We start from the raw sequence: 21,809 nt of genomic DNA, 5'->3' as shown, positions 1-21,809 counted from the left end.
CATGTGTGAGACTTTTACACAACCTGGCCACATACAGAGGCCCAACATGCAAGGAGCACATCCAGGCGTTCTAGGAGCATAATTTACACATATAATTTCCTGACAACCTATCACACTTTTAAAGGCCCTGGAGCACCAGGACAATGGAAACACCCACAAAATGACCCCATTTTGGAAAGCAAACACCCCAACGTATAATCTCTTAGGCATAATGAGTCTTTGGAACATGTAATTTTTGTCCATACGTTTTTGGAAAACGGGGAAAGAAAATGAAAACACATTTTTTTTTACACATAGTGGTCGATTTATAAGATATTTCTAATTCACAGCATGTGCATAACACACATTTCACCTCAAAATACATTCTGCTACTTCTCCTGAGTATGGCGATACCACATGTGTGAGACTTTTACACAACCTGGCCACATACAGAGGCCCAACATGCAAGGAGCACATCCAGGCGTTCTAGGAGCATAATTTACACATATAATTTCCTGACAACCTATCACTTTTGAAGGCCCTGGAGCACCAGAACAATGGAAACACCCACAAAATGACCCCATTTTGGAAAGCAAACACTCCAACGTATATTTTATGAGGCATAATGAGTCTTTTGAACATGTCATTTTTTTCCGCAAGTTTGTGGAAAATGTGGAAAGAAAAGGAAAACGCAGTATTTTTACACAAAGTTGTCCGTTTATAAGATATTTCTAAGACGCAGCATGTGCATACCACAAATTGCACCCCAAAATGCAATCTGCTGCTCCTCCTGAGTACGGCAATACCACACGTGTGAGACTTTTACACAACCTGGCTACATACAGAGGTCCAACATCAAAGTAGCACCTCACATTGTTGAAGGCCCTTTATATTTCCATCACCTAGCATGTACATATCAATATTTACACCCCAAAAAATACATTCTGCTGAGCAAAAGGGTAAAGAAAATATTACCTGTGGTTTTAGTAGTGCAGTTGTCCACAGGAGAACATTGGTCCAGGCAACAGGCAGGGACGTGGTGAGCCACAGCCAACGGAATTGTCCAGGCAGCAAGAAAATATTGTCCATAGTCTGTACAGGCAAGGATACTGTCCATATACAGTCCAGGGTCAGTGCAGGTAGAGATATTGCCAGCAGTGCCTTGTATTCCTGGTATTAGTCCTGGTAGTAGGCAGGAACATGGTTCATACTACAGGTAGCAGGCCAGGAAAGAATGGGGACAGGGGTAGAGGCTTCTCCCACCCAAATCTCTTTGAAACCTCCGGACTCCAGACCCTAATCCGGGAATGAGAAAACTAAAAAATTAGTTTTCTTCATCCAGAAAAACATTTCTGTAGCCCCTCATATATGTGAGACCCCTATGTTATAAATCCCACTACTCCAGTAGCAGGATAAAAGATCAGTCCAAGAGGCAGGCATAAAACTTGGTCAATAAACAGTCCAAGGTCAGTTCCAGAGCAGGCAGAGATGTACAGTTAAGCGTTAGGCAGAAGCGTGGTCAAATAACAAGCCAGGGTCAGTTCCACAGCAGGCAGAGATGTACAGTTAAACGTTAGGCAGAAGCGTGGTCAAATAACAAGCCAGGGTCAGTTCCAGAGCAGGCAGAGATGTACAGTTAAGCGTTAGGCAGAAGCGTGGTCAAATAACAAGCCAAGGTCAGTTCCGGAGAAGGCAGAGGCATATACAATTTAGTGCAGTGGCATAAGAGGTGTGGAGATAAATGACAAGCTTTGGAAATTACAGTTACCATACTTCACTAATACTGTAGAGAAGTATGGTACACGCGGAAACACTGACCTATACAGAGGCCAGGTTGGGAGGGACACTCGGGACAATAAAATGATGTGTCCCTTCTAAATCCTCTTCTGGAGCAGACTCTGCATTTCTTCTGACATTTTCGGCCTGTTTCACTGCGGGGGACTCGTTCAGGAAAATGCCGCTCATAGAGTCTGCTCACTGAATCCGAGCGAATGCTTTCTGGTGGGCCTTCAGGGTACACAAGTGTGGTGATAATTTCTTCCTGGTATTGAAGATAGGGTATGGGGGTCTCGGTAGATTTGCGGTAAATAACATAAGTATTATACATGGCTAAACTGAAAAAATAAATGGAGACTTTTTTGTACCAATGGTGGGTTTTTCTTGTGGGAAGGTAGGGTTCAATCATTTGATCATTGAAGTCGACTCCTCCCATGAATAAATTGTAGTCGTGAACACATGTTGGTTTCTTGACTGGGCCGTTTCTTCTTCTGGGGATTTCCACATAGGTGTCGTTATGAATAGTTGAGAGAATGTAGACATTTCTTCTGTCCCTCCACCTTATAGCCAATAGCTCATCGTTCCGCAAACTTGCTGTTTCCCCTCGTCGTAGTTTTTGATTAACAAGCTTTTGCGGGAAGCCCTTCCTATTGGCTCTAACTGTACCACATGCTGGAGTCTTCCTCCTGTGAAGATTGTGGAAGAGGGGCAAGCTTGTATAATAATTATCCACATATAGATGGTAACCCTTTTCAAGGAGTGGATATATAAGCTCCCAAACAATTTTTCCGCTGACTCCCATGTACTCTGGGCATTCACGGGGATGCAGCTGGGTGTCCTTCCCTTCGTACACCCGGAAGGAGTAGATGCAACCTGTGGCTCTGTCACACAACTTATAGAGTTTAACCCCATATCGAGCCCTTTTGCTGGGGATAAACTGCTTGATGCCCAGCCATCCTGTGAAATGGACAAGTGACTCATCCACGGATATATTTTTGTCGGGGGTAAATAACTGGGGGAACTTCTCTGAGAAAAAATTTAGAAGCGGCCGAATTTTAAATAGTTTGTCGAATGCTGGGTCATTTCGGGGAGGGCACTGGGTGTTGTCGTTGTAATGCAGGAACCGCATGATCATAAGGTATCTCGATCTTGGCATAACGGATGAGAAGATTGGCATGTGGTGAATAGGCTTGGTTGACCAGTAGGAGTATAATTCGTTTTTTTTGTGAGTCCCATATTAAAAGTGAGTCCTGAAAATAATTTAAATTCCTCCACTGTTATTTCTCTCCACTCAAAGGGACGGGCGTAACTTGAACTTGGGTTGCTTGAAATGAACTGTTGTGCATAGAGGTTGCACTGGGCCACGATGGTAGATGGGAGGTCTAGGGTAAAAAGTAAATTAAAAAAATCAATAGGGGCAAAATTTTCTGTGTTTACCTGGACACCTGGCTGGGCGGTAAAAGGGGGGATGTTTGCTGTGCCTGAATTAGGGGGACGCCACAGAGGGTTTTGAAGGGCATAGGGAAGGCTGGCATGGGTGCTAACCCTTTGGGGCTGAGATGACACCCCACTAGTGCTTGGCATTTCTTGCAGTGGTACTCCAATTCTTGTGGATGCCACTATGCTACTAGTGGATGCCACTGCGCTAATGGTGGATGGCACTGAGCTGCTGGTTGATGCCACTGCTCTATCTGTGGTAGCCTGCTCCTCACCAAAACGCCTTCGTTTCCTGGGCACACTTTCTTCATCCTCCGATTCTGTAGCAGACCTACTGCTTGCAACTGGTTCAAATTCAGAATCAGACTCCGAGAGCTCCTCGCTGCTCTCGTCGGTTTGACACTGATGGTCACTGTAGTGGCACAGATGAGCACTGATGTGCCACTGGTGACACAGATAGGCACTGTAGTGGCACTGGTGGTACAGATGAGCACTGATGTGGCTCTGATGAGTACTGATGTGGCACTGTAGTAGTACTGGTGGCACAGATGAGCACTGTAGTGGCACTGGTGGTACAGATGAGCACTGATGTGGCTCTGATGAGTACTGATGTGGCACTGGTGGCACAGATGAGCACTTGTAGTGGCACTGGTGGCACTGATCTGGTACTGTATGGGCACTGGTGGCACTTTATTGGCACTGATGACACAGATGTGGCACTGCTGGGCACTGAAATCACTAATAAGGCAAAGACAAGGCTTACTGTATTAACGATCTCTCTCCTCTCCACAAACTCTGTATCGGTGTGAGTAGAGGAGAGAGCTCAACCCCTGCCTGACCCTGCTTTGTTGACATTGTGATCGCTCAGTCATTGGACGGAGCAATCACGTGGTGAAGGACCACGCTCATTGGTCCTTTGCCGTGATCCGTGATGCATCGGATCCCCGGGACCCGGCGAGCACGGACACTCCGGGAGCGTGATTTCTGGGAGGACGTCCATGTACGCCCTCCCAGAACTAGGAGACCGCACTGCAGCCGTTTTCCGACCATAGGCCGGTCGGAAAGTGGTTAAGGTGAAAAACCTTCTGTGCTTCAGCTGCCCCTTAGACCAGCCCTCAAAAATTGAACTCACCTGCTCGCATTTTGCGAGTGAATTGATGAGCAGGGCGAGTAAGAACAGGGCTGTACTGTAGGAGGAATATGCAGCTGTGTGTGTGCGTTTCATAGCCCAGTGAGCAGCTTCCCCCCCCCCTCCAGGAATGGGAGAGGCTGAATCTCTGCTTTCTCCCGCCCCTCTCTCTCTCTCCCTGTGCCCGCCCACACACTCAGTGCAGTCCGTGCTGTGTGAATATGTGTGGGCGGGAAAGTTTAATTAGCAGCCAGCAGCTACATGAACATCTCTGACTGAGTGAGTATAAGATGACCGGACTTACTCCTCCCTACCCTCTCACCCCAACCCCCCCCCCCCCCTCTGTCCCTGTCATCTTCCTCTCTGTCCCTCTGTCACATGCTATATGTGCCTGTTCCATGAAAGTGGGGAGGCATCTATTTCTGGGGAGTCTAAAATCCAGCTATATTACTCCAGGCACATTGGTGGTGGCAAGCAAGGGTGTTCCCTATAAACCTACATTAGTGACCCTTTATGTATGAACAGTTTCCTCCTGCTCCATCTACTTCACGTTTAATTGACTTTTGATGGACTCTTTGATTCTATTTTATTTTATTTATGCATTCATCTTATGCATTTACTTGTCTGTGAAGTTTATATCTATAATTGTTTGGTTTATTATATTTTCATTGTGGTACATCAGCACCCGTAGTGATTCAATTGAACCTATTGTATGAATGGTAAGAGGTTACCACCACTACTGGAATTTTAGTCAGAAAGACCTAGAGTTTTTTGATGAATTTCAATTCTACATATTAACTATTAAGTAGCAGCATTTGTGATATTGATTTATCTATATATTTTTTCTTTGACCTTTAAGCGCAGAGGATCACACAACAGTCTATAATTTATAGTCTATTTATAGTGGTATTTCTACACCATCTCTATCTCTCTCTGTCACCCCCTCTCTCTCTCCCTCCGTGTCACCCCCCTCTCTCCTTCCGTGTCACCCCCCTCTCTCCTTCCGTGTCACCCCCCTTTCTCCCTCCGTGTCACCCCCCTTTCTCCCTCTGTGTCACCCCCCCTTTCTCCCTCTGTGTCACCCCCCTTTCTCCCTCTGTGTCACCCACCCTCTCTCCCTCTGTGTCACCCACCCTCTCTCTCTCTGTGTCACCCACCCTCTCTCTCTCTGTGTCACCCACCCTCTCTCTCTCTCTGTGTCACCCACCCTCTCTCTCTCTCTGTGTCACCCACCCTCTCTCTTTCTCTCTGTGTCACCCACCCTCTCCCCCTCTCTCTGTGTCACCCACCCTCTCCCCCTCTCTCTGTGTCAGCCCCCTCTCTCTGTGTCAGCCCCCCTCTCTCTGTGTCAGCCCCCTCTCTCTGTGTCAGCCCCCTCTCTCTGTGTCAGCCCCCTCTCTCTGTGTCAGCCCCCTCTTTCTGTGTCAGCTCCCTCTCTCTGTGTCAGCCCCCTCTCTCCGTGTCAGCCCCCTCTCTCCGTGTCAGCCCCCTCTCTCCCTCTCTCTGTGTCAGCCCCCTCTCTATCCCTGTTACCCCCCCTCTCTCTGTCAAACCCCCCCCGTCTCTCTCTGTCAAACTCCCTCTCTCTCTGTTGAACCCTCTCGCGGTGGTTGTTGTTGTTGTTGTTAATATTTATTTTTGTAACTTAATTCTGAATAAAACATTTAACAGTGTAATTTTAGGAGATATTTTACGAGGGCGTGTTTAGGGGCGGTGCAGGGTAGGGTTTGGGTGGGGCAACAAGTGGCGAGTAACTTTAAGGCCTGGCTAGTAGTTCAGGACTTAAAATTTTGAGCCCTGCCTTAGACCTCCCTTTTTATTACCTGGACCCGATCGTTCCAGCAACAAGCACGAGCCCAGCGGCTCCACTCACTGTCTCGGGTCCTCATTGGATAGATTGATAGCAGCAGGAGACATTGGCTTCCGCTTCTGTCAATCAACTCCAGTGACACGGGAACCGGGGCGACTCCTGCTGTCTTTGTCAATGGATGAAGCAGCGGGACTTGTGAGCGTGCCCGCATGGATATCCCCATGAAAAGCAGGTCTCTGTGGGGGCACCCAATAAAGAGGAGGAGCCAGGAGCACCGCCAGGGCACCTCAGAAAAGGAAGATCAAGGCTGCTTTGTGCAAAACCCTTGCACAGACCAGGTAAGTATAACATGTTTATTATAAGAAAAAAAACAAACCTTTACAATCACTTCAAAGTGGAATTAAACCCTTCTATCCTCTACAGCCAAAGAAGTGGCTTCTGTTTAATCCACAACTGCCATGGTGCTGCACATGTGATCATTTATGACACCAGCCATTTGATGGTTTGACAGTTCGGTTGAGGACACAAGCAAATGTGACAGTTAGCAATCCCAGCATTCCAGGAATTTAACTGTTTTTTGAAACTGTTAAAGCAGAACTAAACCCACCGATTTATGATTTACTGCTGTTCAGCGGCTCTGGGCTTCAGTAAAATGGCAGCCTCCATCAAGAAGAAACAGGAGCAATGCTGGAGGCAATTTACAGCACACGCTTATTTAGGTAGCATAGATATTAATGTGGAATGTATGTTCCTTGCTAAAGGACATTATTTTTTATCAAGTTGCTATGGGTAAAGTTCCTTTTTTATCTGCAAAGCTTATGTACAGGTATTTAATGAATCAGTATGGCTGCCCCCATGTATTTATATCATTGAAACATTTAAACAAAAAAAAATATATTTATATGTATAAACACATTGATAACATTATTTACACCAAGCTGACCTCTTTAACAGTGAATCTTGAACATTTGTTGCCAACAACATCCAAAGTAAGGTTAGAAGGTGAAATGAATTGTCTGCTATTAAGTCAAATGTAGCCGTTTCCTCCACTTTCCATGCATCGAGCCCTACATAAAGCTTTATACATAAATGTAGGAGGAATACATAAATGTCCCACTTGTGTTCGAAAAAAAGTATATTTTGCAATAAAATAGTCAAACAGCACAACTCATGTAAACTTTCATTAACTACTTTATTTTTTTTTGTTTATTTTATTTTGTCCAGAATGCAAACTTTGCATTAACTTTGCTATTTTACAATTTTACAAACTAGGTATAAAAAGACCATAAATAAAGAAGATAAGTTATGTGTACCTAAGTTTTAGGAAAGAGGAACCAGTTACTCTTCCCTGCGCCCCAAAAAAATGCAAAAATTACAAATGAAACAAAAATAGAAAAACATAACTCTAAACAACATATGAACCAAGAGGAAAAAAAATGTTCTGTTAGAATGCTTTTTTTTTTTTTGTTTTTGTTTTTTTTAGAACAAGCTAAATTAAAATTTCTCATTTGCTGTGACAAAAAAATAGAACGTCCCTTTTCTTTCTCTGGTTAACATTTGGTGGGGTTAAGTTCAGGTTAGGAAGTGAAAAATACTGCTAATGATAAACTGGGTCAATCTAGAAGGTTTCTGCATGGAACTGGATCTAAAACTCAGGCCCAGTTATAGGCATTTAGGTTAACGGTTCTCATCCAAAGTCGGGTATTGCTAGGTATACAATTCTTGTAATATATAAAGAAATTTAACAAAATGTTTTGGCAGTAACACACAAATACTGATTAATGCATATCATCTCTCGCCTGCAGCGTACGTGCAAAGTCATGAAGTACAATAGAGTCTTCTGGGAGGTATGAGGGACGAAAGCAGAGGTCACAACATTGTTAAAACAGGGATAATCACTAAAAAAAAATTATTGCTGGTGCCTAATTTATGGCAGCATTTCCAATGAAGTCAATTGGTATTAACATTTTATGGCTTCTGAAGTGTAACTCCAGCCAAACCTTTTTTTTGGGGGGTTTGCGAAAGTTTAACTACTGTATCAGGCTTTTAATGCTATCTGGGTTAATTTCCCCATTGGGGATGCAGGGAGGCAAATCCTTTCCAACAAAAGATGGATAGCAATAAAGACTTAACATTGGTTCTGACTTTTCTTAAATGCCATTATAGCATTAGGATTGAAGTCAGTCATTTATTAACTTAATGTTGTGCATTTCCTTGGCTTGAAAAATAGCCAGATACTCTTACAGACTAGTTACTGCTCACGTTACCCTGGCACTACCGAATTACAAAGAGCAATGTGCAGACATTTGGTAGTGTGGTGGTTACCATGTCAGTAACAAGTGTTGGAAGCACTCATCATGGCTCAACATATTGGAAAGTCTATGCTTTATAGAAAGAGACTTTTAGAAAAGGAAGAAATCATTGAACTGCATGCAAAAATGTTGCTGAGTCTAGAGCAGCAAGCAATCAAAACAACAACAGGCAGATATCAAATCTCAGGGTAATGCTGATGAGACATCTGCTTGGCTGTTACCACCCTTTCCTACTGAGATGCACAGTGGGGTTGATGTAATAAAACTAAGAAGTGCAAAATCTGGTGCAGCTCTACATAGAAACCAATCAGCTTCTAAATTCAGCTGTTTAATTAGGTTTTGATAAAAAGACCTGAATGCTGATTGGTTTCTATGCAGAGCTGCACCAGATTTTGCACTCTCCAGTTTTAGTAAATCACCCCGATTGGTCTGTTCAAGCATTGTATGTCTTTGTGCAACAGACACCTTCATTTCTGCGGAGGAAGCTAAAATATCCAATCTGATAGCCATCCCTCATGTTCTGACATCTGAGGTTAATTACTGTACTAATGTTGGATGGTGCCCATAGACATTGTGATCATTATTCAATCCTCCCGAGATTGCTGATGGCCATCGAACATCTATGCTTATCTCTAAAAACCCTACTGGATTCAAGATTTGATTGCCAGACCTGGATTCTGCAGTTTTTCTTCCCTGTATTGAGATTTATTTTTCACTAACCATAAGCCCCTCATGCCAAAGGACAGTCCACCATGCTTTTAAATGATCTAGTTGTTCTTTAGAAAACACCATGACTTTGATATATGCTGTGATTCTTAGTTATATCTGTATTACAGAATGGAAGTCTGATGAGATTTCCTGATGTGTTCTCTATCTGTATCCTGACTGTTATCAAAATCCCTAATGGCTGCATGTCATTTTTTTTTTATTTCCACCTTTTCCGAAAAACATTCTTAGGCTCATTGGTTTAAGAGTTTAACGATCACACATGGAGGAACAGAATCTATGTAGAGAAGGATGGTGAAAAAGCTTGCATTTCCAAGATTTAACATTATCTGCTAATCTTGAAAGCTCATAGTGGTCAAACTGAACAGCTTTGAGGTGAGGACAATCGAACAAAGGCAAAGGGTTAAGCACAAAGATGTAAGTTTATATATATATATATATATATATATATATATATATGAAACAAATCCTTCATATATATATATATATATATATATATATATATATATATAAACTTAATTTGCAGCTCTGCCTGGTTGTCACTGGTACCAGTAGATAGCAGAAAATGGAAAAATTGCATAATTTTTTTTTTTTTTCGTTGAATGGAAATTAATACAATACAGAGGCCTATACAGATGAGGAACAGGCCTCAATCGGAGTGCGTCAAGTCTTTGTTGTTTTCGGGAAAACCATAAAGCAAAACAGTTCCTGGGCCCATGGCAAGCTGGGTCCATGCTTAAGGTTAGTTTGGCATACAATTAACTCCTTAGTGACTGCAATGCTCTGATCACACCTTGTCCTCTTAAATGTGCAGTGGAACAGAACAGAAACTGGTCTTGGGTGAAATGCCTTTATTCCCTTTTAGAAGAACAAGCATTGAGATGGCCATGTGACCCCAGTGATCCGATTTACTGAAGGCAAATATATCCAGGCCTCGAAGACATGGCATCGTTAGTAAACATCAGCTAGCTTCCATTGTCATTATACACCAGGGCATGGAATACACAGGAAGACCTGTGGGATCTTGTGGAATTTTCTTGCTGGAGAAACAGCAGCTGTGTCCATGACATCCTCAGAACCCCTCTGAAGTTTTAAGAGAATCCTTTTGGCTTCAGTTCAGTTGTGTCTGTGGATGATAGGCTTGCCATGGAGAATTGACAAGAGTGCAGTTCCCTAGAAAAAAAAAAAGACACATTTTTAGATTCACGTAACACAGCGTTTAAAGAAAACACCATTTGTGCCTTCCATTATTTAATCTATTAAATGGGTCCAAGTGGCAATCTAAAATTTTTTTACTGCCCCATAATTATTTCTGATTGCATATTCTGATAAAATGAAAGTTCTCCCCAAAAATAAAATTTCACAATGAAGCTGTGAAAAACCAGTGCTGGCTATACAAAGAGAGATGGTTTGGCAATGACAAACATCCAGCAACTGCCAATCCTTTGATTAACAAGCTTGGTTTTCCTTCCTCTTTCTTTACCTTTCCATTGATTAATTTCGTTCTCTAAACTGAAAGCATTATTAAAAACAATTTTACATATTTTTCCAACATAATGCATGCTTTTCTACAAAAAAGTATGTTTGTGCTGGAGACCATCAGTCACTGCTTATGGGTGGATGATTGTATGGGTAAGTCCCTCCATTAGGTCATGCCCAACGGTGGATACTGGTGGTAAACCTTCTTAGGGCTTGGGCTGCTGCCTTTCCGCTATGGCCTTAAGGTTGATTCCTTCCACATGTAGACTTGGAAAAATAGGAAAGAAGTAGTGGCTAATGTCCAAAAGAATGCAAGTTTGATGGTAGATTAAGAGGCGTTTATTGAGAATAGCACATTGGCTTGATGTACTTGCCGCTATTTTCAATAAACGCCTTTTAATCTACCATCAGACTCTCATTCTTTTGGACATCGGGTGCTCCTTCTTTCCTATTATTCCAAGTGCAAAAAGACCTGCTTTTCATTGAGCTGCTGCTAACTGTACAATTATTACATATAGGGTTTTCTATGTTTACTTTATTGAATATAGAATCATGTAGTATAGATTTTCATACCTTCTTGAAAACAGAACTAGTGTTCAGTGGTGTTGTTGCAGAACTCAGGCCCAAGCTGGATCTACTCCCTTCTTGCCTGTTACCCCATCCCTTACTATAAAGCTACTTCCCTTACTGCCTCCACAATAAAACCTATTGAGTACAGAGCAAGCAGAGTGGAGGGTTCCTGTCAGATGATTGCGAATAATGATTCATTGCAAAGCTAAATGAGGAAACCTCTCCTGAGAGTTGGCTTAGAGCAAAGAATCACTGTTCTCTGTATTGGATCATAGGACAGCATACCGTGCTCGTGTCTAATTAGATTTATTATTGGGGGGATTGGAGGGGAGGAATTTGTATGGGATGCAGGGCCTCCTGAAAGAATAATCTTCTCACAGCTTAAACCTCTGTGTTTCTAACACCAATGGCAGATGGCCCAACAATAATGTGTCAATGGGGATAACTCACCTTTATATTCCTTTCCAGACCATCATCTTTAGGTAGTACAAACACATATCCCTCAGATCCTGATGTAGACGTCTCACCCTAGCCCATGTCCACAAGATCCTAAAATTCTCTGATGCACAGGAAGCAGCCTTCATTGGTCCCTTATTCTTCCCCTACAACGGTCTGCATCTCCAGCAATAGATCATGTGGTTATTCCATTTGCCCACACTGATGAGGTGATGTATCCATTCCATAATGATGTCCATGTTACACGCAAAATCAACCCTCGATGAGATGGCGGAAGTCTGGTAAATCGTATGCATCTAGTGACATGAAAGCTCCCCTTTGGATATGACCATCTTCCCGATGTGAATGTGGCACGAATGATTATTTCCATGTTGAATGGGTTTCTCCTCAGCCCCTGCGATAACTTAAGTCTCTGTCCGGCGGGGTGAGGTTAATGTAAAAAAAAGTGCAGTTCTTCAATTAAAGTGCATGGATGAGGTAAACTAATTTTTCAAGAGTGTGTAGCTTTGTCCTGATGCACTAATAAATCAGACAGGAACCATCCTGCCTTGCATCTGTTGCATCTGGGTCCTCATTCCCTGGACACTGCTCAAAATCTTGTTCTGGTGTGCGGGGGAAGTGATACCAATCCGGGTTAGGTCACTGTACAGGAATGAGAGGAAAACATGATTTAATATCGCAGGGATCAGTATATATAAAGAAATTCATGAGCAACTTCATGCTCCCAAAACAGCAAATCTGATAACATGTTATATCTGTTAGGTTCCATTTGGTGCTAAGGTCCTATGCTGATTATATGAAGGGCATACACACTAGGAGAAAATAGTCAAGATGAAGGAAGGGAAATCTAAAGGCAGGGTGGGAATCTAGTATCATGCCACCATGGCGATGTGGGAATCCAATGTAATGTCAAGAAGCTTTTACTTGTGATGACATTCACACTTTGTTGTGTGGAAGAAATGTTCCCACAGAAACCAATACAGCAAGAATCATCTTTTCTTCAAGTACAGGACAAGAATGTAAAATCTTGATCAGGAATGAACTTACTCTTGGTTCACGTGCACAACGGATTCCAGGTTGTTATACCCAGCTGCTGTGAAGTTATCTTTGTATCGCTCCATTTTAATGGCCTGCAGCCAGTCCAATACAGAAACCACCTGGGACCATTCAGGCGAGCCAGGGTCCAGTAAAGCAGTGTTTGTCCTAAAGGATAGAAAATCATTGGAATGTCAGCCTATTTCAGTAAAATAGAATCTACTGCAACATTATGAATGAATGTTACAAATTGCTAGAGCATTTAGACAAGCACTAGGCCTGATGTTCCAAGAATGTATGCAAATAAAGGGCCTGTGTTGCCCATGACAGCAAACCCAATTCCTGCTGTCATTTTTCTAATAAAGGTTTGCAAATTCTCTTCTATTCGTTCTATAACAAACACAAATGTCAGACAGTTCACTATATAAGATCCATTATTTCTATTAACAGACATTTTTTTTTTTTTACCTCTCAGCATACATAGACGTGTTATGATGTTTAAAATGTGTCATACTGAATAATAATGTTTTTCTTCAGTCACAAACTCACTTTGAACTTCAATCATTTTTCTATTTTTTTTTTTGTCTAACAGCAGATATTATCTTTACATAAGTGTGTGGAGCCTTCTGTAAATTCCCACTGTACTGTCTCTATCTCTAAGTTATGCCCTAATCAATCTTGCTGTACTTATACTGCTTATGTTGAGCTCAATCTCAATGAAACAGCCCAATCAACGAGATACTGGCCAATTTCCCTAAGAGCAGACAAAGCCCAGCATGCAGGGGAGATAATCCGCTCTTTAATCAACATGTTCCTTAACAGTACATATGATGGAATTGGTGAGAATAAGGGGGTCTTTGAAGTAGGGTTCGGGGAATGTAATTCTCCTCGGTTCCCTCTGTGCTGGACCTTTGGGGTAATTGCTTTAGCAGATTCACTGCCATGATTAGTAACATATCCTGTAGCTGATGTGCAAAAAGGCCAGACAACTGCTGTGGCATTCTCACTCATACCGAGAAAGAAATCAAGTCGGCTTTTGAGTGAGTAATACGAGTACAGAGAAAGGTGAATTCTTAGGATTCTGAAAAAACAGGAGTCGTACCTCTGAAGTTTCACCATGTACCCGCTTGATGCACAAATGTATCAATGGGAATCAAGTTTTTTTTTTTTTAAACATACTTCACTGTGATTGGTAGATATCGTTTCACTTAAGACTTTGAATTTAAAAGACCAATAAATCTACAGCCCTAGTTGGCTTATATAAAACATAACCCAGCGGGGGTTTACATAAAACAGTGGATTGGATTAATGGGGTGCATTTAATGGGGTGCTGGGAACTAAAACAATGCAAGTCACATAAGGCAAGAGAGCAGCAGAAAATCTGAGAAATATCTTTAAAGTGGAACTCCACGCTCCCAATTAACATTGATTATTTTTAGTCCTGATGCTGCTAGCATTAGTAAATAGATAGAAAAGTAGGTCAGCGTAGTGATGAGGTCGGTTAGTGCAGGAATCAGGTCCGTTAGTGCAGGAATCAGGTCCATTAGTGCAGGAATTAGGTCCGTTAGTGCAGGAATCAGGTCCATTAGTGCAGGAATCAGGTCCATTAGTGCAGGAATCAGGTAGGTCATTGTATGAATAAGGTAGGTCGGTGTAGTGATCAGGTCGGTTAGTGCAGGAATCAGGTCAGCTAGTGCAGGAATCAGGTCCGTTAGTGCAGGATTCAGGTCCGTTAGTGCAGGAATCAGGTCCGTTAGTGCAGGAATCAGGTCCGTTAGTGCAGGAATCAGGTCCGTTAGTGCAGGAATCAGGTAGGTCATTGTATGAATATGGTAGGTCAGTGTAGTGATCAGGTCAGTTAGTGCAGGAATCAGGTCGGTTAGTGCAGGAATCAGGTAGGTCATTGTATGAATAAGGTAGGTCTGTGTAGTGGTCAGGTAGCTCAGTGTAGGTATCAGGTAGGTCAGTACAGTGTAGCAAATTATGCCATACATCCCATAGGTCTTCAGAAGGGGAGGAGAGGAGGAGGGGTTTTCTCAGCTAAGCAAACTCTCCTGCATGCATGCCTGAGTTAAGGACAGATGGATTCCAGGAAATAAATGTTACATGAATAATTTGCCCTTAATCAAGATGGCCACAGCCAGAAATGCTAGGGGTGGTCTTCAAAGTGATTTCTTAAAATAATAGAGCATGGAGACGTGAGGGGATAGGGTAGTTTGCTTTGAAAATTAAAAATACATTAAATAGTGTTTTTGGTTTGTGGTGCTCAGATAAAGTGAAGATTCACTTTAAGTAGGTACTAGGGGAAAGTGACTTTAGTTTAAGTGATCAGGGAATGAGAAGACTGATATACAGTAAGTATTAAGGAAATCTATCCTAAAAGAAATATATTTTAAAAGTGAACTGGTCTCTAATTAAGCAGACCTTCAATTTAGCTGTTTATCTGTAGAAACTGGTTGAAGCGTTAACAGATGGAGCTGTATCGTTATAGCAAATACATCTAACAATTTCTCAGTGTGAGCCTCCCTGTGAATACCCATGGGAATCCGCTAGCTTTCTAAAGTATCCAATCAATATCTATAAAGAGAGATACTTAAAGGTCTGTGCAGTGTGATTACAAATGTAAACTGATCACAGACAGATTCTGGGTCAATAGAAGGAGGGGGAAATTAAACAGTTGCTGTTATAGATTAGATCTTTACTATTTTAATCATTTAACATACTCTTGCACATATGACTGTGTGGTGGGACCTCACCACCTGGACTTATAACCCATATATCTACAATGGAGTATTCGAACGCCAGTACAATTTATTTAGCTGACCCCATTTTTGCTCTCATCTCATCGTTTGCATGCTGTAATGAAAGATAGTATTTCTTACCTGGAGCCTTCCAAGCCAGTCCTTTTTAGGCTGTTTGGATTCCGGATAAGCTTGTCTAACATACTAACGATCTGTCCAAACTTAGGCCGGTCACTGCGCTCCTTCTGCCAGCAGTCTAGCATAAGCTGATGAAGTGCAATGGGACAGTCCATGGGAGGGGGAAGACGATATCCTTCTTCTATGGCTTTAATCACCTATAAAAGCAATAAAAGATTATTTGGATTATTAAACAACACAGAAGTGAAGACCTATAATTTACCAATAAGTATAATTTGAACAGCTCTATGTTAGAAGTAATGAGCTTCAAAGTGCAAAAAACATTGCAGGTCATATGTCAGCTCATTATGATTAAAATTTTTGCTCACAGTTGTATATTGCTGTGTATATGTGTAGCAAAGCTGCCTACCATGTAAAGAACTTTTAATCAATATACACTATATTACCAAAAGAATTGGGACGCCTGCCTTTACATGCACATTTAATTTAATGGCATCCCAGTCTTAGTCCGTAGGGTTCAATATTGAGTTGGCCCACCCTTTGCAGCTATAATAGCTTCAACTTTTCTGGAGGGTGTCTATGGGAATGTTTGACCATTCTTCAAGAAGCGCATTTGTGAGATTAGGCACTGATGTGGACAAGAGGGCCTGGCTCACAGTCTACGCTCTAATTCATCCCAAAGGTGCAGGCCAATCAAGTTCCTCCATCCCAAGCTTGCTCATCCATGTCTTTTTGGGCCTTGCTTTGTGCACTGGTTCAAATCATTTGGTGAAGGGGGGATTATGGTGTGGGGTTGTTTTTCAGGGGTTGGGCTTGGCCCCTTAGTATTAGTGAAGGGAACTCTTAAGGCATCAGCATACCAAGACATTTTGAACAATTTAATGCTCCCAACTTTGTGGGAACAGCTTGGGGATGGCCCCTACCTGTTCCAACATGACTGCACACCAATTCACAAACCAAGGTCCATAAAGACATGGATGAGCGAGTTTGGGATGGAGGAACTTGACAAACTTTCTAAGCAAAGGGTCAGTTTACTGTTCTTCAGTCTTTAGAGGAGCCGGACTGTGGCCAGTGGGAGTAGAAAATGTCTCGGCCATATCATTGGTTTCAATGGGAGGAATAGTGCCCCATTGTTGATATCAGTAGGGGGAAAGGTGCTCCAACATTGGTGCCAGTTGGTGTAATAGCACCCCAGGAACCAGATAAAGGCAACCAAAGGGTCACATCCCGCCCCTGGGCCACAGTTTGGAAAGTACTGCTGTAAGATGATGAAACATTACTTTTAATTTGATGCAATAAGTATTTTCTTTACACACTGGGTACAATTCAACTCAACTGCAATAGAAAATTTCATTTATTTGTGCTTCATCTGTCCATCTTGAGATATCCTTTAATAACTGAAAGATTGCGCAGCCAAATTAGGATCTCTTATCAATAGAAAACGGTGTACTTATCAGTATAAAAATCTGAAACTGTCTAAAATATCACTTTCTATATTATGTTTCAGGATCTTTGGGCCAGATGACCCTTCCATTCTATATCCCTGGCCATCTCTCCTTGTAGCTGGCAAGCGAGCATCGGATTTCCAGCTGCACCTGGACAAGGTCTAACTTGTGTGATGACTTCCTTTCCGTAAGAGAGAAAGAGGTATAAATATCTCTGGTCGTGCCTGCAGAATAGAGGAAACCTTTGCACAATACACAATCCCTGCCTTGGTATGGGATTGCACTGTGGACGATATACTCAAGGAAACCGAGAAAGAAAGAATTCTGCATCTTCCTCTTGTCATTGTACGAATATACAATGTGGACTATTTCCCTGTTGCTATTCTTAGGTTTCACTGGGTCATCTAGAGACAGCTGTCTGACTGTGATCACATATGAGACTCTACAGATGGTATACTTAAAAAAAAACAAAAAAACAGATATACATAATTTAAAGAAGGACATTTAGCAAATTATTTTTTTTAATGCCCCCTAAGGACAGCCATTTAATTGGCTCAAGAGATAATTACAGCAGCTCACTACGTGTTTTACAGTGCAGGTTCTTCTCCCTGCAGTGAGTGTGTTAATGACGCATCGAGCAATATAGTTACACGACTGATAGCGCCAGTAGCTCAGGTTTTGTAAGAAATTATGTCATACTGTTAAATAATCAGAATCCCTGCTTTGGCATAACCTGCGGAATTCTAATTAACACAGGAAATTCCAATCAGTGATGCCCATTTATAGAACAAGCGGAGTTTTATATAACATATTGCTGCTAAGAGATGAGTGGATGAGCAAACATTTTCTTTTTTATGTCAAAAAATAAAAACTGAAGCTTACATCTTGATTGGACATATCCCAATAAGGCCGTTCACCATACGACATGACTTCCCACATGACAATGCCATAACTCCATACATCACTAGATGATGTAAACTTTCTGTAAGCAATCGCTTCTGGTGCGGTCCATCTGATGGGAATCTTACCTCCCTGTACGATAAAACAAAATCTGCTTTTAATACAGAGTTGTGGTGCCATACAAAATACATCACTGTCTTTAATAACAAACCACCTTTCTAGAACAGTTTTTTATATAAATAATCATTAATGGCAAAACAGAAAAATGCAGCAAATAATTTAATTAATTCATGCCCTCTAGATTATATGTGGAGTACTGTTTCAGCCATCAAAGAGTGCATCTGTTGTACAATAAAGCTTTCTAAATAGCACAGTGCAGGAAGCATCAACGTTACTATGGGGGGAATTTAATAAACCTGGAGCAGCCTTGCATAGAAACCAATCAGCTTCCAGGTATTTTTGTCAAAGCTTAATTGAACAAGCTGAAGATAGAAGCCAATTGGCTACCATGCACATCTGCACCAGATTCTGAGTACTCCAGCTTAAGTAAATCTCCCCCTATGGTTTATTGTATTCTATACATGACTCTGTATTAACAGATTAACTTTTTTCTTCAACAGCTCCTAAATCTGTAAACATTACTCGTAACAACGCTGGCTTAAAGTAAAAAATGACAATTAATCTGTTAACTTGCATATGTTGCAACAAGTGTATGTTACCCGACTTTACTTTCAATAAAAAATTGTTAATGAAAAGAAAAAAAAAAATACAATTAAATTCTAAGCTGATGGTTGCAAACCTTATAAAAAAAAATTATGTAAAGGATACACAGGTACCATATTTAATATTGTTTATACATTGTGCTTAAAGCAGAACTTCACCCAAAAGGGGAAATTGCACTTGTTTGCACACCCCGCTTCCACGGACACTTTTTTGAGGAAGGGGGTACCTGGTACCCATTCCCACTTCCAGTCAGATTGCTGCAGTAATCTTAGCTGAAGTGTAGCCCCTTTTCTTCCCCAGCAGCCTTCTGAGACACAGGTTCAGAAGACTGCTAGACCATTCACAAAGTATATTGCGGCCCTTGCATGCAGAGTAGGAAACTGGCTGTGAAGCCTGAAGGTTTCATTGCCGGTTTCCCTTACTTAAGATGTCGGCACCTGAACCAGACCATAACATGATGGAGACCTGACCTGACAGAGTTATCTTGATAGGTTTTTTTTTTTTTTTTTACATTTGTGTTTAGGATTTAAATGCATATGGGGAAATGCAGTGGGGAAGATATGTTTACTTGAGCCATGGTACACAGCCACAAGTGCATATTGTTTCAAGCTAAAAATGTACGTTAACTACAAATCATAAAAGAGCTTGGCAATGCCTCAACTCCTGGTATTGCCTGAGACAGATTGCTTTAAAAAGTCTTCTCCTTTAAATGAGCTTAGTAATGAAGACAGAAATAGCTTACAGAGTTTCTATCACAGATTTGTGCTGTCAGCAGTGGCCTTAATCAATTGCTCATCTTGTCTATCTCAGGGAAAGGTGACTGCCAGTGACAGCTATGGCCTGCTGTCATCAGACTGTCACTACACCATTTATGATCATAAAATATTGCATAATTTAAAGTGAGTGATGAGACTGGGTAGCACACAGCTATGATTTATGTTAGGCTGCAGCAGTGAAGGTGTTACACATCATCTGCAACAAGATCCGTGCTGGTATGCCTTCAATTAATGGAAAAGCCAACAAGGGCTTGGCTTCCGCAGCAGGCCTCAGTGCTTGGTTAAGTTTGTAAAGCGACTCCTTGATTTCTATCTCTGCTCGATTCACTTGGCTGAGATCCTACAACTGATACACCTAATTGTTGTGGTAATGCACAAAGTGTGTTCCCTTTCCCGTACCCCCCTCTCCCTTAGAAAACTTTTTTTTGTTCATCTCAGAGCTGTTTATGTAAACTCGGAATCATGGAATGCAGCTTGGGAACAAAGAAATGCACAGAGGAATATGTGAGACCAGATGCCTTGCCTGTAATTTTATGGAGATCGGTTTGCACCTATTTTAGTGGCAGGGATAAGTAATGCAGCTGTGAATTACACAATTAACCTTATTAAATAAACATTCCCAGAGTTTAAAAGTGCTCTTAATAGGCTGCTAACACTTTGTAACAAGGCATACAGAAGCATTTTCCGGACTTTTGCAATTTTGGGTCTTGCTGTGCAATAGTTCAATCCACTAGTCATATACCAGTGCTAAGCTGTCAGTTAGCTCTCAGGAAGTACACCATCACACAAGAGACATATCCTTCAAGAGAACTCAGAATTTAGTAATGGTTTACATTGGTTTGCGAGATGTATTTATTTGTCTATTACAGGTACTTGGTACTTATATAGCCCAGTGCTTTACATATACAGTATATTAAGCATTCACATCAGTCTCTGCCCTCAACGAGCATACAATCTAAGGTCCTGAACTCACATCCATGCATACACATACTAGGGCCAATTTAGACAGGAGCCAATTAAGCTTGCAGTATGTCTTTGGAGTATGGGAGGAAACAGGAGTACCCGGAGGAAACCTACGCAGGCACAAGGAGAACATGCAAACTCCAGGCAAGGAGTTCCATGGTTGGGATTGGAACTGACAACCCTAGTGCGGCTAGGTGGAAGTGTTAACCACTTGATCATTGTTCTACATGTTATTGAATCCCACACTGAATATTTTTCAGTCATATAAATATAAGCAATTATGTGTGCTAGGACATTACACTTGAATCTTTAGTTTATGGAGCATTTTATCAGAAGTAATATCAAAAATTGTTTAGGAGAAAACAGGAATGTCCATCCCTTCTTAAATCTCTTAATAGTCCAGGAACTACTAAAGTAAAGTAGGGAGGGGTGGATTTACAATTTTAAAAGCATTGAAAGAGAAATTGTGAAGACATCAGAGGCTCTGGTAAAGCTGAATTTTAATCTGCTTATGTTCTGCCTTCCCTGATCTGATTCTTCCTTTCCCCTCTAATCAACATGCTAATGGTATTATAATTATTATTTTGTTTTCATTCCTTATCTTATTTTAGATCCATTGATATCACCAGATCTCTTTGCTTTTCTATGCATTGCAAGCAGATTAAAGCTGGTGAAAATGGCCATTAGGGTGCCGTACTTAAGCTGGAGTAATGCCCGACATGTAATGCTGAGTCTTCATAATTGAAGGAAGTGAAATCCAATAAATAAAATGGGCAGGCAAGGGACAGTAAGACTAGGGAGGAAAGGGCTAAATTATGCTGAAAGTTCTCCAACCAGAAGAGAGGCGGGCTCTATTACACTTGCTGCGGCTTCTAATGCACACTGGGAGAAGCTAACAACATGCAGTAAAATCAGAGTAGGTTATTTTAATTCAGGAGAGGAGCCTGTACTACATGGAAGTCAAGGCTAATGTTTCACTATAATGGTCATGGGATTGAAATGGCCGACAAAGGGCCTGTAGTGATGTGTCATAAATAAGTGGCTACAAATTACATAGATTAAGTCTGAAATTATCACCTGACCTTAGTATAGGAAAAAGATACTTATTTCAGAGATTGCCAATCTATCCATAGTAAACATAAGCTCCATAACAGTATGGAAGGTTTTGCTCTATTAAGTGACACCAATAAGCCATTCTTACCCTGGTGGTATAGGCCGCCTCGGGATCGTCTTCTAAGACTCGGGACATGCCAAAATCAGACACTTTGCAGACCAGGTTGCTGTTGACAAGAATGTTGCGGGCAGCCAGGTCTCGGTGTACATAACTCATATCAGACAAATACTTCATTCCAGATCCAATGCCTCGCAGCATCCCAACCAGCTGGATGACAGTGAACCTTCCATCGTTCTTCTA

General features: G+C 41.6%; 1 protein-coding gene across 1 annotated transcript in view; it reads right to left on the bottom strand.

Annotated features, from left to right (window-relative positions):
- Positions 1–9,147: 9,147 nt before the first annotated feature.
- The window catches only part of EPHA4 (EPH receptor A4), a 104,616-nt gene continuing 91,954 nt past the window's right edge, over positions 9,148–21,809 (bottom strand). The window contains exons 13-18 of the mRNA XM_082252212.1: positions 21,597–21,806; positions 17,916–18,065; positions 15,592–15,785; positions 12,722–12,877; positions 11,669–12,316; positions 9,148–10,342 (exon numbers count right to left, since the gene is read on the bottom strand). Of these exons, the coding sequence (XP_082108338.1) occupies positions 12,202–12,316; positions 12,722–12,877; positions 15,592–15,785; positions 17,916–18,065; positions 21,597–21,806 (825 nt within the window). The 3' untranslated portion in view covers positions 9,148–10,342; positions 11,669–12,201. The remainder of the gene's footprint in view (positions 10,343–11,668; positions 12,317–12,721; positions 12,878–15,591; positions 15,786–17,915; positions 18,066–21,596; positions 21,807–21,809) is intronic.

This window comes from Pelophylax lessonae (assembly GCF_965119305.1).
Source record: "Pelophylax lessonae genome assembly, chromosome: 3".
NCBI classification, from domain to species: domain Eukaryota; kingdom Metazoa; phylum Chordata; class Amphibia; order Anura; family Ranidae; genus Pelophylax; species Pelophylax lessonae.
Note: the sequence above shows the minus strand (reverse complement) of the source record. Positions and strands in the feature narration are given on the sequence as shown.